Source organism: Ruditapes philippinarum, unplaced genomic scaffold (assembly GCF_026571515.1).
Source record: "Ruditapes philippinarum isolate M1 unplaced genomic scaffold, ASM2657151v2 ctg1530_1_1_1_1, whole genome shotgun sequence".
Lineage (NCBI taxonomy): Eukaryota > Metazoa > Mollusca > Bivalvia > Venerida > Veneridae > Ruditapes > Ruditapes philippinarum.
The window spans coordinates 282,069-297,455 of NW_026860708.1; the positions used below are offsets into that span (position 1 = coordinate 282,069).

A 15,387-nucleotide genomic window follows, 5' to 3' on the forward strand; every position below is an offset into this window, starting at 1 on the left:
CAGCAGCACAGTAGTTGTTGGTGCGTCAGTTGTATCAGCAGCAGTTGTTGTTGTGCGTCAGTTGTATCAGAGACAGTTGTTGTTGGTGCGACAGTTGTATCAGCAACTGTCGTATGTTGTGATGGTGCGACAGTTGTATCAGCTACAGTAAGTGTTGGTGCGACAGTTGTGTCAGCAATTGTCGTTGATGGTGCGACAGTTGTATCAGCAACAGTTGTTGTTGGTCCGACAGTTGTATCAGCAACTCTCGTTGATGGTGCGACAGTTGTATCAGCAGCAGTTGTTGTTGGTGCGGCAGTTGTTTCAGAGACAGTTGTTGTTGGTCCGACAGTTGTATCAGCAACTGTCGTTGTTGGTGCGACAGTTGTATCAGCAACAGTAGTTGTGGGTGCGTCAGTTGTATCAGCAACAGTAGTTGTTGGTGCGACAGTTGTATCAGCAACTGTCGTTGTTGGTGCGACAGTTGTATCATCAACAGTTGTTGTTGGTGCGACAGTTGTATCAGCAACAGTAGTTGTGGGTGCGTCAGTTGTATCAGCAACAGTAGTTGTTGATGCGACAGTTGTATCAGAGACAGTTGTTGTTGGTCCGACAGTTGTATCAGCTACAGTAGTTGTTGGTGCGACAGTTGTATCAGCAACAGTAGTTGTGGTGCGTAAGTTGTATCAGCAACAGAAGTTGTTGATGCGACAGTTGTATCAGGAACTGTCGTTGTTGGTGCGACAGTTGTATCAGCAACTGTCGTTGTTGGCGCGACAGTTGTATCAGCAGCTGTCGTTGTTGGTGCGACAGTTGTATCAGCAACTGTCGTTGTTGGTGCGACAGTTGTATCAGCAGCAGTAGTTGTTGATGCGACAGTTGTATCAGGAACTGTCGTTGTTGGTCCTGCAGTTGTATCAGCAACTGTTGTTGTTGGTGCGACAGTTGTATCAGCGACAGTTGTTGTTGGTCCTGCAGTTGAATCAGCAACTGTCGTTGTTGGTGCGACAGTTGTATCAGCAACAGTTGTTGTTGGTGCGACAGTTGTATCAGCAACAGTTGTTGTTGGTGCGACAGTTGTATCAGCAACAGTTGTTGTTGGTGCGACAGTTGTATCAGCAACAGTTGTGGTTGGTGCGACAGTTGTATCAGTAACTGTCGTTGTTGGAGCGACAGTTGTATCCGCAACGGTTGTTGTTGATTCGAAAGTTGTATCAGCAATTGTTGTTGTTGGTCCAACAGTTGTATCAGCAGCTGTTGTTGTTGGTCCGGCCGTTGTATCAGCAACAGTTGTTGTTGGTCCGACAGTTGTATCAGCTACAGTTGTGGTTGGTGCGACAGTTGTATCAGTAACTGTCGTTGTTGGTGCAACAGTTGTTGTTGGTCCGACAGTTGTATCAGCTACTGTCGTTGTCGAACCGACATTTGTATCGACAACAGTTGTTGTCGAACCGAGAGTTGTATCAGAGACGGTTGTTGTTGGTCCGACAGTTGTATCAGCAACAGTTGTTGTTTTTGTGACAGTTGTATCTGCAGCAGTTGTTGTTGGTGTGACAGTTGTATCAGCAACTGTTGTTGTTGGCCCGACAGTCGTTTTAGCCACTGTCGTCGAACCGACATTTGTATCAGCAATGGTTGTTGTCGAACCGACAGTTGTATCAGAGACGGTTGTTGTTGGTCCGACAGTTGTATCAGCAACAGTTGTTGTTTTTGTGATAGTTGTATCTGCAGCAGTTGTTGTTGGTGTGACAATTGTATCAGCAACAGTTGTTGATGGTCCGACAGTTGTATTATCCACTGCCGTTGTTGTTGCGACAGTTGTATCAGCCATAGTTGTTGTTGGTCCGACAGTTGTGTTAGCCACTGTGGTTGTCGAACCGACAGTTGTGTCAGCAACAGTTGTTGTCGGCCCGACAGTTGTATTAGCCACAGTTGTTGTTGGTGCGACAGTTGTATCAGCGACGGTTGTTGATCCAGAAACAAGTGTTGAAATCAGCATCGTCAAAATAGTGTATGACAACTGCCTTATCAGGCGTCGTTGATCCGTCATTTCTATTTAGTGACTGTAAATATAAAAAAATGAATTGACATTGTTAAAATTAATAAAGGAAAGATTTGCATGTTTTATAGGAAGGAAAATTTTGTTGATCATGATGGATGTGAAATTTCATCGACTTTCGTTTTCGTTTTTTTTCGCATTTTAGCTTATCGAAGATTCTTGTATATCCTACTGAGACATGTATTGTATTTTTTCCTCTTTTCTGTTATACAATCCTTATATTTTGCAAATCCCCGTAAAAATCAAGTAAATAAAACTTCAGGAAAGCTGTCATTGGTTGTATAAAGTTTTTTACATCAGCAAACAACGTTTACAAAAGTTGTGCCGAATGACGTCACATATCACGTGCAATGTCACATTGAGTACAAACCTGCAAGTTCAACTGTCATAAATAGTTCTTTAGTTAAAGACACTTTGGTCTTAGAAACAACAACAGCAACAACAAAATAAAAATAAAATAAACAACAACAACAACAAAAAAGACAACAACAACAACAAAAAAACATGTATAAACATAATTGTCCATACAGCGTGCACTTGTGCAGATTTTCTTTTTTATATACAGTAATCACTATTTTACATGTATTAAATGCATTTTGTAGGCGCGCACACCAATGTTTGATTGATCAATTAATTATTACTTTATTTAATTAATTATTCATTAAAGTAATTAATTGTTCATTCGTTCATTCATTCATTCATACATTCATTCATTCAGTCATTCATTAATTCAAAAAGTATTTAAAATCAGTATTGTTTTCTCTTTATTGTAATAAAGAAACAATTTATAAGATAACTTTCCATTTATTCATAATATAATTGTTTATGGATATTCTCCTGAAAAATCACATTTTTAATCTGAAAACTCAATCTTATTTTGAAAACTCAATTAGATGTTGGTTTAAGGACCAGTTCACATAATGTACGAAGTCTATCACACGTCTGACCATTTATGATTACAAATGTACATGTATACAGATATTTCACAAATACACGAAATAACGCGCTCATTATTATAATATTAGTATCTATATTGATAAAATATTTAAAATTAAGGTTCCTCCGAATTTCAGAAGTTATCCATTATATTTTGAATATTACGAATCTTCGAGTTACCTCCCTTCATATGTAAAGCAGACGTGAAATATCGATGTCTGCTTCTCATGATTATATCCGGTCATAATGTTTCAGACGATAAAATCTTATTTATCCTTGATTGATTATTGAACCATGCCCAGTAATCTAGTAACTAATCTCGTAACACGTACATTAAATGCAGTTTTCAATCAAGGTGTATTTCTATTTAGACATATCGGATTCTTTAACATAAGAAATTAAGAAGAAAACTCGACATCATGCCTTGATGTCATCGAATATCATACATACATATATTATATCAACATCCCAAAATCCGTGTTTTTTGTCCTACGTTATATGTAAATTGTTAATCACTGTGAACGAAGAATCTTTATCCTTATTAAAATAAAGCCTTACTCATAATAAATTCGTTGTTATTTAACATAGCTTCCGCACATCACCATTTCTGTTATGAAAAAAAGACGATCCTTGAGAGTTTCGAAACTGTGTATAGTGGTTATTAGAAATCATTGGCGGAATACTCATTTCCGCGAGCAAGTTTGAAAAGTAATTGTGAATGAGAATCGGAGTTCTGTAAAATCAATACGACATAATTACTGAGTCTTATTGTATTTCTAAACTTCTAAATTTAACGCAATTTGCATGTTAAATTGTTGAAATTTAGGGGGTCCAGATGGGAGCTTGCATTAACCACTGCCATCTAAGAACGGGCTCAACCAAACCGAGGCTGCAACATTTCAAATTTAGCCGTGTAAGACGACATTCAAGGTTTCAAATTTACTAATTTAATTTACTTAAAAGGTTACATTTTCGAATTAACTATTTCAAAGTAAATTTCGAAAATATGTGGAAATCATTCCTTTGTAATGAATTATTATATTTACACTCAAAGTCTGTAACGCTGTAAGAACGTTCACAATATTGGAGGAATTTAGGTATATTTTATCTTAAAGAATATGTGATAGTTTTAGCTAATACTAGTAATCAACAATCAATTTTTCTCTGTCACAATTAGACATGCTTGAAAATGGTGGTTAATTTACGAAATTGATCTTTATGCATAGTTTAGTTTGTTTCTAAATCTTACAGATTTTCAGACAGATCATACGAACGTTTATTTAATGCTAAATAATTCAATACAAATTTTAGTGAAATTAAAACAAATTGAACTCCGACATTGCACTGAATGTTTGGACAGTTGCGTCAAATATCGGTCAAAGAAAAACGCCCAAGACAGAATAGGATGTGCAAATAGTGTTCGATTAAATATTGAATTGTTATTCTATATTAAACAAATATCCTATACACTTTCTAAAGTTAACGTAGCGGTGCTATTTGCCACTAGGCATTCGGTCAAATGACCCAGTCAAGCATTGACGTGTTCAAATACTATATGCATCCTTTATTTTCTCACCATTCATTTTAGTTCGGTAGTAAATCATTGTGACACATTTTATTTGGCTTCGCTATTTTCAAGTTTATTAAGATGACAACGATATTTATCTATATTCGTAAGAGCTTACCACTTTTGTTAAGGAGTCACTGAATTGTTTACATAATTGCCTTTATTTACACTTTAAAGCACTCTTGTAACCGTCGTTCATTCAATTATAAATTAAACGTAATCATAAAATAATTAAAATTTCTTTCTATTCAACAAATATTTAGCTCATTTGCGATATTCTTTTTAACTAATATAAAACAGCTAAGCTGACCTATTCAGACTGGCTTTTAATTTTCATAAAATGCCACAATTATTATCCCGGCTTTATAAGTATCAGCTCTTAAACATGCATTTCTAGTACATAATGAATAAAATGTTATTTTTTTACAGACCAGTCTTTGCGTCTTGTTATCGTACTAGCATGTGCGTCTTCCGATTAGTCTTGTGATCAGATTAGTCTGTGCTTCTTGCGGACAGACCAGCATGTGCGTCTTGCGATCAGACGAGGTTTTACATTGTTGGGAGCTCAATGTATTGAAATCCACAAAGCACTAAATGGGACTGTTCCAAAGTTAAAGTAAGGCAAATCCATTATACAAATTCAGAAGGTAATCGGACTAATTGTGTCTTTCAGCAGACAACTTCAACCTTTACTTCATCATTTCTCTGAAAGAAAGCCTCATTTTGACATTGCAATATGGCCATTACAACAACGGCATAGTCTATCAAGATCACACATTTAACATTTGAGAAAATTCAACTTCATATATTTTGGACGGTTACATTTGTGTTTGTTTACGATTGCCACTTTATAAAGTATATGTTTAGACATGACTGCAACATTTATTTATATAAATAATATTTAAACCCGATTTGAACACAATTACATCACAACAATGGCAGATTTGCGATTTATAAAATAATGCCCTCGTAATATAGAATAACGCTTTTACGTTTAAAACAGCTGTGTTAAGAAAATTGAGACTTAAAAACATGATCACAATCATAATATGAAACAATCCTGTTGAGAAATATGGCAATTTTGTCTATGCATGAATATATGATTTGTCATTTGCATTACACCAATACATGTACCACCATTAAAGAGACTCCACTGACGTTTTTACACATTACGGGACAGGAAATAGTCACATTTGTACACCATTTCATGTTGGTCTATACCATTAAATTTCAGATCATTTGCTCAATCTCCTTTTTTAGCATAATCATTTGAACCTCGTCATGACAAAACCAACATAGTGGGTTTGCGACCAGCATGGATCCAGACCAGCCTGCGCATCTGCGCAGTCTGATCAGGATCCATGCTGTTCGCTTACCAACCCTTTTAAAAGTAGAGAAACTGTTAGCGAACAGCATGGATCCTGATCAGAGTGCGCGGATGCGCAGGCTGGTCTGGATCCATGCTGGTCGCAAACCTACTATGTTGCTTTTGTCGTTACGCGGCTCATTTATTTGGTACAAAGTGAGCTAGTAAGACTAAGAAACGTACTTAATATAGATTTTCAATATGCTCGTATTACTTATTGTTTTTTTAAAATGTTTTTAGACTGAGCTCTTTTAATTTATGTCATAAATTTCAAAATTAATGGTCATTACATGGACATTACATTGACACCGGACTGGCCTGTCACATGACTAGTCCCTACTTATTTTTGACACCGCCGTCATATTAAACATAATTATTAAATTGTTGGTAATCCGACAAATTACAGGTCGGTGGTTAAATGAAAGTTCTTCTAAATTGATATTAAATTGTCCAAACCAAACACCTTGAAATCGATCTACAGACGTCATTATCTACACTGTTACAATTGGAGCTATTTTTACATCTATGTTTTAGTCATCCGCCGCCATATATCATACAATTGGAATAACTTCTGTTATACACAAATACGCGATACAATTTTAGATTGTGGCGTCATAAAAGCTATGCGTCAGTTTTAAACCACATAAATTCTACAGTGTTTAATATTTGAAGCGAGTAAAACGCATCAATATTATTTTGTTTTAGTTTAGAAGAAAATATGAATCTTATTTTTTTACTCGAAATTATCCTTTAAAGGACAAAATTAATTCTAAACAGATCATCATTTGGTAAGACCAAGAAGCCTAGATTCGTTGCCTTAGTGTATAAAAGTGGTTAAGTCCTTCTAAAATAATAGTAGTTAACCAGTTATTGCACTAAGGTGATGTGTTCAGTGTGTCCGTCTACAATTTGAATTGTTTTAACAGTTAATTGATGTATTGAAATACGGCTTATATATTATAGGGTTAGGGGAAATGATTAAAAACGACTTTATCAAAAATGATGAAAACCTTGGAATTACCCAAAAACTAGTTTTTCCATGTTAACACGTGCCCTTACACCTAAAATTTTGGTGAAAAATTGTTGTTTTTTGACATTTTTTATTTTTTTTTAATTAAATGAAGAAATAAAAATAACTTTTTATTCAAAGTTATTCTTTAGAGTGATGGCATTTTTGAAAGAATGAGATGAGAAGATGATGATTGTGTGAGCTTATGTGGGAGTGAGGCAGGGGGAGGGGATTGAGTGTATGTGGGAGGGAGGCAGGGGGAGAGGGTTGTGTGAGCGTATGTGGGAGTGAGGCAGGGGAGGGGGTTGTGTGAGCGTATGTGGGAGGGAGTCAGGGGGGTTGTGTGAGCGTATGTGGGAGTGAGGCAGGGGGAGAGGGTTGTGTGAGCGTATGTGGGAGTGAGGCAGGGGGAGGGGGTTGTGTGAGCGTATGCGGGAGGGATCCAGGGGAGGGGGTTGTGTGAGCTTATGTGGGAGTGAGGCAGGGGGAGGGGATTGTGTGAGCTTATGTGGGAGTGGGGGAGGGGGTTATGTGAGCGTATGTGGGAGTGAGGCAGGGGGAGGGGATTGTGTGAGCGTATGCGGAAAGGAGGCAGGGGGAGGGGGTTGTGTGAACTTATGTGGGAGGGAGGCAGGAGAAGGGGGTTGTGTGAGCTTATATGGGAGGGAGGCTTGTGTGAGCGTATGTGGGAGTGAGGCAGGGGGAGGGGGTTGCGTGAGCGTATGTGGGAGTGAGGCAGGTTTTACATAGTTTTACATATTTTCATAATCTCTATACAAATTTAATATATATTTTTTACTATGTTGTGATTTTTATTCAGAACTAAGAAAATTATATTTACCGATTAAGTACCTAAATGCTCCAACCCGAAACAAATTTAATACATTAATGTCTACAAAAAGTGATGATCTTATAAAGGGTACAGCAACATTTTTGTAAAAGGAAGTTAAACAATTAATATGTCTTAGATACAAAATGATAATTAAGAGACTCCCAGAAAAATAATTATGCTTAAAAGTTATTTTCAGTTAAATTTATATAGTATAAGTTTAAACATTGTGCACATGCTATAATTTTGTGTAAATTGTTTTTCTGTATATATGTTTTTGCATGGGCCGGTAGCCTTAAAGCGAATAAAGTATTTGTATTGTATTGTATTGTATTGTATTGTATTTTCTTCTAAAATTGTATTGTAAAAAAAGCAAACATTCTTTGGCACTAATGTGTATCTATCTATAGAACTATAATATATGAGTTATATATTTATCTTTCCAGAAACTAGAATGCCATCCCTTTTTGAATTTATTGCCGAGTCTAATGAAAGAACAGTTTTAAAACTAATATATAATATTTAGAGCTAAAAACGGCTTATATTATTCTCTCAAGAAAATAATCAAGTAACCCGAAATCAATATTATGCTTTCTTTGATTCATATCAAAATTAAAACTTCTCATAATCGACTGAAATAATGCATTTTTACATATTTAAATATTTACACGGTTCTTGACTCTGTAACCATAAATAAGTTACAATCTCCAGAAAAATTGATACTTATCATCGACAAATTGATTTGTACGTATCAAATGCTTTTATTTACTGTATAATTGGTCAATTAGTGAGTGCATGGCATGTTTGAATATCTTGTATTTCGACTGACATTGATCTTGTCACCTAATCTAATGCCATGTTACAATGATAACAGAATATGAAATGAATAATCGATCTGTGAATGGATATTCAATCAAAAGTTCAAATCAGTTTATGAGCCGAACTAAGGAATTGTTTGAACCGCGTCAAAAAAAAAATAAAAAATAAAAAAAAAATTAAGAATTAACCTTTTATTAGTATATATATTTATTTTCCTAAGACTAAAATGTGATTGTGAAGCTAATAATATATTATTCATGTTATTTTCTTTTCAAAGAAAGTATGTTTCTGTTAAATCATTTGCACGTTAAGCGTTCCTATCAACGTGATATGACGTTGACGTCAAAATCGTTTGTGACTGAACAGTGTTACTCGCATGATTATATTCAAACAGACTTTTAGACCGCTGTATGCGTCTTATTCGGGACGAATGTCATTACCGTGCGATAGATGTTAAACTTCTTAATAAATGTTCGATGCTTTATTATATTTTTTCTTGCTGTTATTGTTTGTTTGTTGTTTTTAGTTGTTGCTTTGTGTTCTTTTTGTAGTTCTTTTTTAGTTTAAAAAGTGACTCACCTTGCTTAAATCACAAGTTTTTAAACATTTTAAATTAATATTCACATACAAAAATTGAGACTTTACCTTTTTCATTAAGTAGTAATTCCCAAAAAAATCCAATTTGATTATTTGATTTAAATCCGTAAAATGAAACCACTCTGATTATATAATCCAATGAAATCACTGTTGAGTAATTTTGTTAAGATAATTCTAACGACTACACATCATCTTATTTCTTTTTTATTTTTGTAAATCCACAAAAAAAAATTATCAATCGAAAATATCCATGCGTTTCTTTAAATATGTTTTGCAATAAATGAAGCTGGTTTGCAATGAAAAGTCATCAAAATATTGCTTCCCACCTATTCCATAGTTTTGGCGAAAGTGTTAAAATTTCTGTAAATCCGTATTAGTTGACCCACACCCAGTTTTTCATTCATGCAAGATTTTTTCAATAATTCTACGGGAGCTTTACGAAAAGTTAAATATTGGTCAATAAGATCGTAAGAATAACAAAAGCATATTTTCTACTAGACTGACCTGCCGCAGGGGTACTATTAGAGGTAGTAAAATAGTCAAGTATTATTACTGACTTGTAGTTCAATGGCGTATTTCTAAATTAATATTTACTTAATAAATATTTTCAAAATGTGTATTGCTTTAATACAGTCTAACAGACTTCATTTCCAGTTTATTTCGGACAATCTGGCCAGAGTTTAGGACAAACGGTTTTCCTCCTTTCTTTTTATCTGCCTGTCTCTGTGAAAAATGTTACCGCATTGGTCAATAACATATTTGTTTTATAAGACTTATGCTTGGACACAACATATCTTTTTTTACAAGAACATCATTTTCACGTCCTGAGGTATGGCATTGATTTAATTAGATGACCTTGACATTCAAAGCTCAACTAAAGATGTTCACCATAACCTTGTTATTTATTTATGTACGTAATTTGCTATGCTATACAAGAATTAAATAACTGAAATGCATGCGTTTTTGCAGTTGTGTTAGTAACATGTTTTGTATTTATTATTCATTAATTTTATTGAACGTATCTGATATGTAGAATCCATTCTTGTGATGTGCCAAATTTATTACAAGTTCATGGGAATTGTTCTAACACAATAAAAGATCATAAATATGACGTCTTCCTGTCTTCTACTAGGGGATGTGGGGGACGGGCCAAGATGACCCTTCAGAAATCATCTGAGGTACGTACGTTCACCTGTATATTGAGTTTCTACATACCAGCTAGCCGGAGAAAATTACATGGAACAACCAGTGTCTGTGAAACATGAATCCTTAAGTTTCAAGTTTATTGAATATACATTGTATATCCCAGTTGCATATTTACAAAACAAAAAGCATGAGACAAATACATTTGTAATTGTAAATAATAATAAACAGTCACGTGAACATGTGAGGGCAACACTGTCTGAATATATTAGATGTAAAAATATATTTGGGCGTATCAATAATAACCTAATGTAATACAAGAAAAAAAAACTGTCAACATTCCAACAAAAATGAAAGCATGTGAATGAATGTGTACATATTTAATTATTCGTAGAAAACATTGACTAGGAAATTTTTATATTAAAATCGGTAACATAATAATGTAAAACTTATTGTGTGTTCTTTTCTATTTTATCTAATCAACTTGTTTAACTATTTGAGCCGCGTCACGACAAAACCAACATAGTGCGTTTGCGACCAGCATAGATCCAGACCAGCCTGCGCATCCGCGCAGTCTGATCAGGATCCATGCTGTTCGCTTACAAACCAGAGAAACTGATAGCGAACAGCATGGATCCTGATCAGAAAGCGCGTCAGAAAGCAAGTCCATTTAAAACTAATGCAGTAGGTTATGGGTTACAGGTGTTGTATCTTTCGTAGAAATCCAAGTCAGATCTTATAGCCTGAAACTACATTTATCACGATTAAGACAAAGTGACATTCAATTTATTTAAGATAAAAATCGTTGTTTGTGAAGTCGATACATTCCAATGCCCTGATTTACAAAATTATAGTTTTTACGGTCATCGTAAACGCATAAACAGTCTGACTCGCCCAAATAACATAGCGGTCAAATGCGCGAAAACATATTAGTGTGCTGTGTTTTTTATTTTCCAAATATAATGCTTATTTTATTGAAAAGAGATTTAGGGCGGTGCCTTGCAATTTCGGGCGTAATACATGGGGCTTAAGAGATTATTGAAATAAAAGCCCGGATTAGCTTTTTCTTTAAACGGTGTAAGTGTAGACCTAAAATCACCTTTGATGTAATCTTTGGTCATAAAATCGAATTCCAATCCATACACCGTAGTATAACCGGTGCTACGGAACACACATGTCTCGAACGAAACATCCGTAATTTATGATCTTTGCATGCGTGCATTGTCATTTGAATATTTTAATGTTGCCCATTTAAGTCTCAAAACGGAAATATTTTCATGAACATTATCATGCAGGTTACCTTTTTAATTATGAATACGATTGTACTTCTAATACCCTTAAGCTTAAACCTGTTGCGAGTTTAAACCTGTAATATACATGTATATAATATAATTATATTGGAAGCCTATTTTTTCTTCCATTGTGCGTTTTCACAGTCATGCATTAGTCGTGCTTTTTTGTAAGCAATAACAATTTTACTATTCCACACACGATTATGACATTGCATTGAATACTAAACAAGGTATTATCATGCATGATTATTAAGGCAACTAACATGTTTACCATTTTTCCTCAACAAATGTATTTGACCTATAAAATAACAATCCCATACATTTAAAAAAGGACGTGTTCCTTCTAAATTCCAAGGTAAATAAGTTAACGTATATAGCTTTGAAAGGGATTAACAAGTAATTATCAATCTAAATATTGACTTTCTTTACCACGAGTTGTTCCCCTTTAACTGTATTTGACCGCTTATAAAACGAACGGTCAAACTTTCTATCACTCATTGATGTCATTATTATTTCATTATTATGTATATATATACGTAATAATATCGGAATTCCTCGGATAGTATCGATAATGTCTAGAACATATACAACTTATTAATGACAACGTGGCCAGTTTTAATTATAATTGCTCTATTTCAATTTAAATGTATCAAAAACATAAATTTGTAAAACCAGCAGACTCCGTTAATAATCCGCCCGGTTAAACCGTGAAATCTAGCCGGATGTTTGTACTTTTATAAATTTAAATGGTCGTATTTTCGTCAGAAATCTTATTATTTATACAATAAATATAAATTCTACAATGTATTACGTAGAACTAGGCTTAATGAAGAAGTCTTAAGTCTGGCCACTTGTGGCAATCGGCTAGTGGGCAATGTTCAGTTAAATGTATTTAAGAAATCACTAGTCTTAAAGTGATTTAGTCTAAAATGGGAATTATTTTGGTAAGTATTTCTAAGCAATTGGAGGTATCATTTTGGATATTCTTATAAAATGTGTCTTGAAAAAATATCGATCTAGTTCTTATTGGTTTACTACGAACATTTATCTGATGAATTATAACAAATTGTTCTAGAACAATTTATCGTCTGCTATATATGAGTATGTAGGGGGGGGGCGTCAATTGCTGAGTGGTTAAGCTCGTTGATTTCAAACCACTTGCCCTTCCCCGCTGTGGTTTCGAATCCTGACAGGGACTTTGGATTCTTTCAAGTGAGGAAACTATCCGGCTAGCTTAAGGAACGTCTAATTTTTTTGTATGATGAGTAAAATTTAATGACGAATTTAAAAATAAAAAGAAAAATATATGTTGACGTGTTGGATTTCTTGTAAAATGGCAGTTTCCATAGTAACCGTATATCTAAAAACTGTCAAAATAGCCTAACTGTGTTATAACGAATAGAAAATGTATGAGATAGCTTAAAACACACAACAAGCATTGTTTTATGCAAAGATAACCTTATCTAATGATTCTGTATGAAACAAATGATAATCTGAACATATTTCTTTAAAAAATGAGTTTTCCATGTTCCTCAACCGAACAAAAAATGAGAAAAATAAACATGAATTCTGAGAATAATTAGAGATATTGAAAAAAGTGTTTCATAGGATTTTCTATTTTTTTTGTATGTTGTGTAAAATTTAATGACAAATTCAAAAAGAAAAAGAAAAATATATGTTGGCGTGTTGGATTTTTGAAAAAATGGCAGTTTCCTTGGTAACCGTATATCTAAAATTGTCAAAATAGCCAAACTGTGTTATAATAATGTATAAAATAGCTTATTACACTCACAATAAACATAATTTTATACAAAGCTTGCTTTATCTTAGGGTTCTGTATAAAACAACGATAATTGGAACATATTTCTTTAAAACATGAGTTTTCATGCTTTTTAACTAAACAAAAAATGAGAAAATAAACATGAATTCTGTAAAAAATTAAAAGCTATCAAGAAATTTCTTTCATAGAATTTTCTACATTATTGATATATCAGTAACATTTGATGGTGGATTCAAAAATAGAATAAAATATATATGTTGACGTGTTACGTTTTTTGTAAACGGGCAGTTTCCATGGTTACCGCATATGCCAACTGTCAAAATTACCACGCTTTCTTAAGAAATATCAGTGTTAATACTAAATGTATTGTCAAATATACAACAAAAACATGTTGTATAAAAACTTTCTTTTTCTTTTGATGTTTATTAAGTAAACTGATACTGAATATCTTTTTAAAACATATCTAGGGCCATATATTTTTTTCACTCGACTAACATACCCGAACAGTAAGCAGTATTAGAAATTTACAAAGAAAATAATGAAATTCGGAACATTTCTTAGATATTAATTTGTTTTTTTATTCAACACTTTTAAAATATTGCATTTTAACTTCTTTGCCGATTGTCTGCCAGTAATCAAGTCGCGACGGTCACTTTTCGTCACTATACCACAAGTGGGTGGGTAACGCGCGCAGAATAATTATCATCATGCTGTCGTACTAATGCTTGAGAAATCCTTTATGTGTATGTGTTCTAACGCACTTCTATTCTTTTGAACCGATCTCCTTTTAAATCATTTAGAAAGTATCTATTCTGTATTATTTACTCATTATTTGCTTATAGCCGAAATTTAAACACTTATCCGAATACTATTCAACTTGACCTTCATTTGAAGAGTAAATATCCATGATTATCTTTCTTGGAAGCGCATAACGATGCGCACAAAAAAACTACCGAAAACGTCTTGAAACTGTGTTGGTGCGACGTGAAACCCGACAAAATATGTATGTAATACTGGATCACACTTACCAACAACAACATTATATATATCTTATCAACAACATCTTATCAACAACATCCACATATAATTATTTCCCTTTCGTAAAAATATTTTCGTGTAGAATGCCTCTATGTGTGACAGATAAAACTTTTCAAACTATTTTCGAATAAGTTAATTTTATTGAATATAAAACAAACAATATATAAAATTTTGAGTAAAATATTCCTCTATAAAAATAAATTGTATATGCATAATAACAGATTACATAAATACATGTATATAAAGATGTAGTATTAAAAAGGTAGTCTATGTTAAAATACATTATAACAATGTATTTACACATTTTCATCACTAGACATATATACCCGTAGTGCCGCACGTAAATTCGATAACACGTGAAAGACATCAAAAGAAAGGAAAAATTTTATTATCTGTAGGATAAAATGTAATCTGGTTTAAAATTTCACAAACTGTGTCAGCAAAATTAAAACATAAAATAAGAAATAAAAAAACACCTAAAGCAATCACAAGTAGAAAAGTGTTTTTAAAGTCCACAAAAAAGAAGACACAGATTTAAAAGATATAACGTTGGCACAAGTAAGTGTTAAAGCAGTCAAACATATTTCTATTGGAAATATGGCCGCCGTATAATTAATGCTAAAGATATCTCTATACCTAGTCAAACATAATAAAGACGTTTACAAATAAAATATATGTAAAACCAAATACAAAAATGAAATAAAATGTTTAATATAATTTAAACACACGTCTCTTAGATTTCTGCTAATGAATAGCAAAAACTTCAACTAAATCATCTCAACTGCACCGAGATATAGCGTTTTTCTTTGATCCTAACTGTACTTGTAGTTAGTTTGGAATAGATTGCGAGTTTCCATTTGCTTTCTTACCTGATTGATCTCTGTGACCGAAGTGACAATAATATGTTTACTATTCCTATTCTAAATGCCAAAAGAATGATATCCGTAGTGTGGTAATGCTCAACTGGTTTCAT

The 15,387-nt window shown here is 33.7% G+C and overlaps 1 protein-coding gene across 1 annotated transcript; it reads right to left on the reverse strand.

The window, feature by feature from the left end:
* Positions 1 to 171: 171 nt before the first annotated feature.
* On the reverse strand, positions 172 to 9,840 carry LOC132713126 (mucin-5AC-like). Its single transcript, XM_060695597.1, has 2 exons — positions 9,210 to 9,840; positions 172 to 2,042 (listed from the first exon to the last, which is right to left on the reverse strand). Exon 2 carries the CDS (start codon positions 2,027 to 2,029, stop codon positions 605 to 607), a length of 1,425 nt encoding a protein of 474 aa, XP_060551580.1. The 5' UTR covers positions 2,030 to 2,042; positions 9,210 to 9,840; the 3' UTR covers positions 172 to 604.
* Positions 9,841 to 15,387: the final 5,547 nt, after the last annotated feature.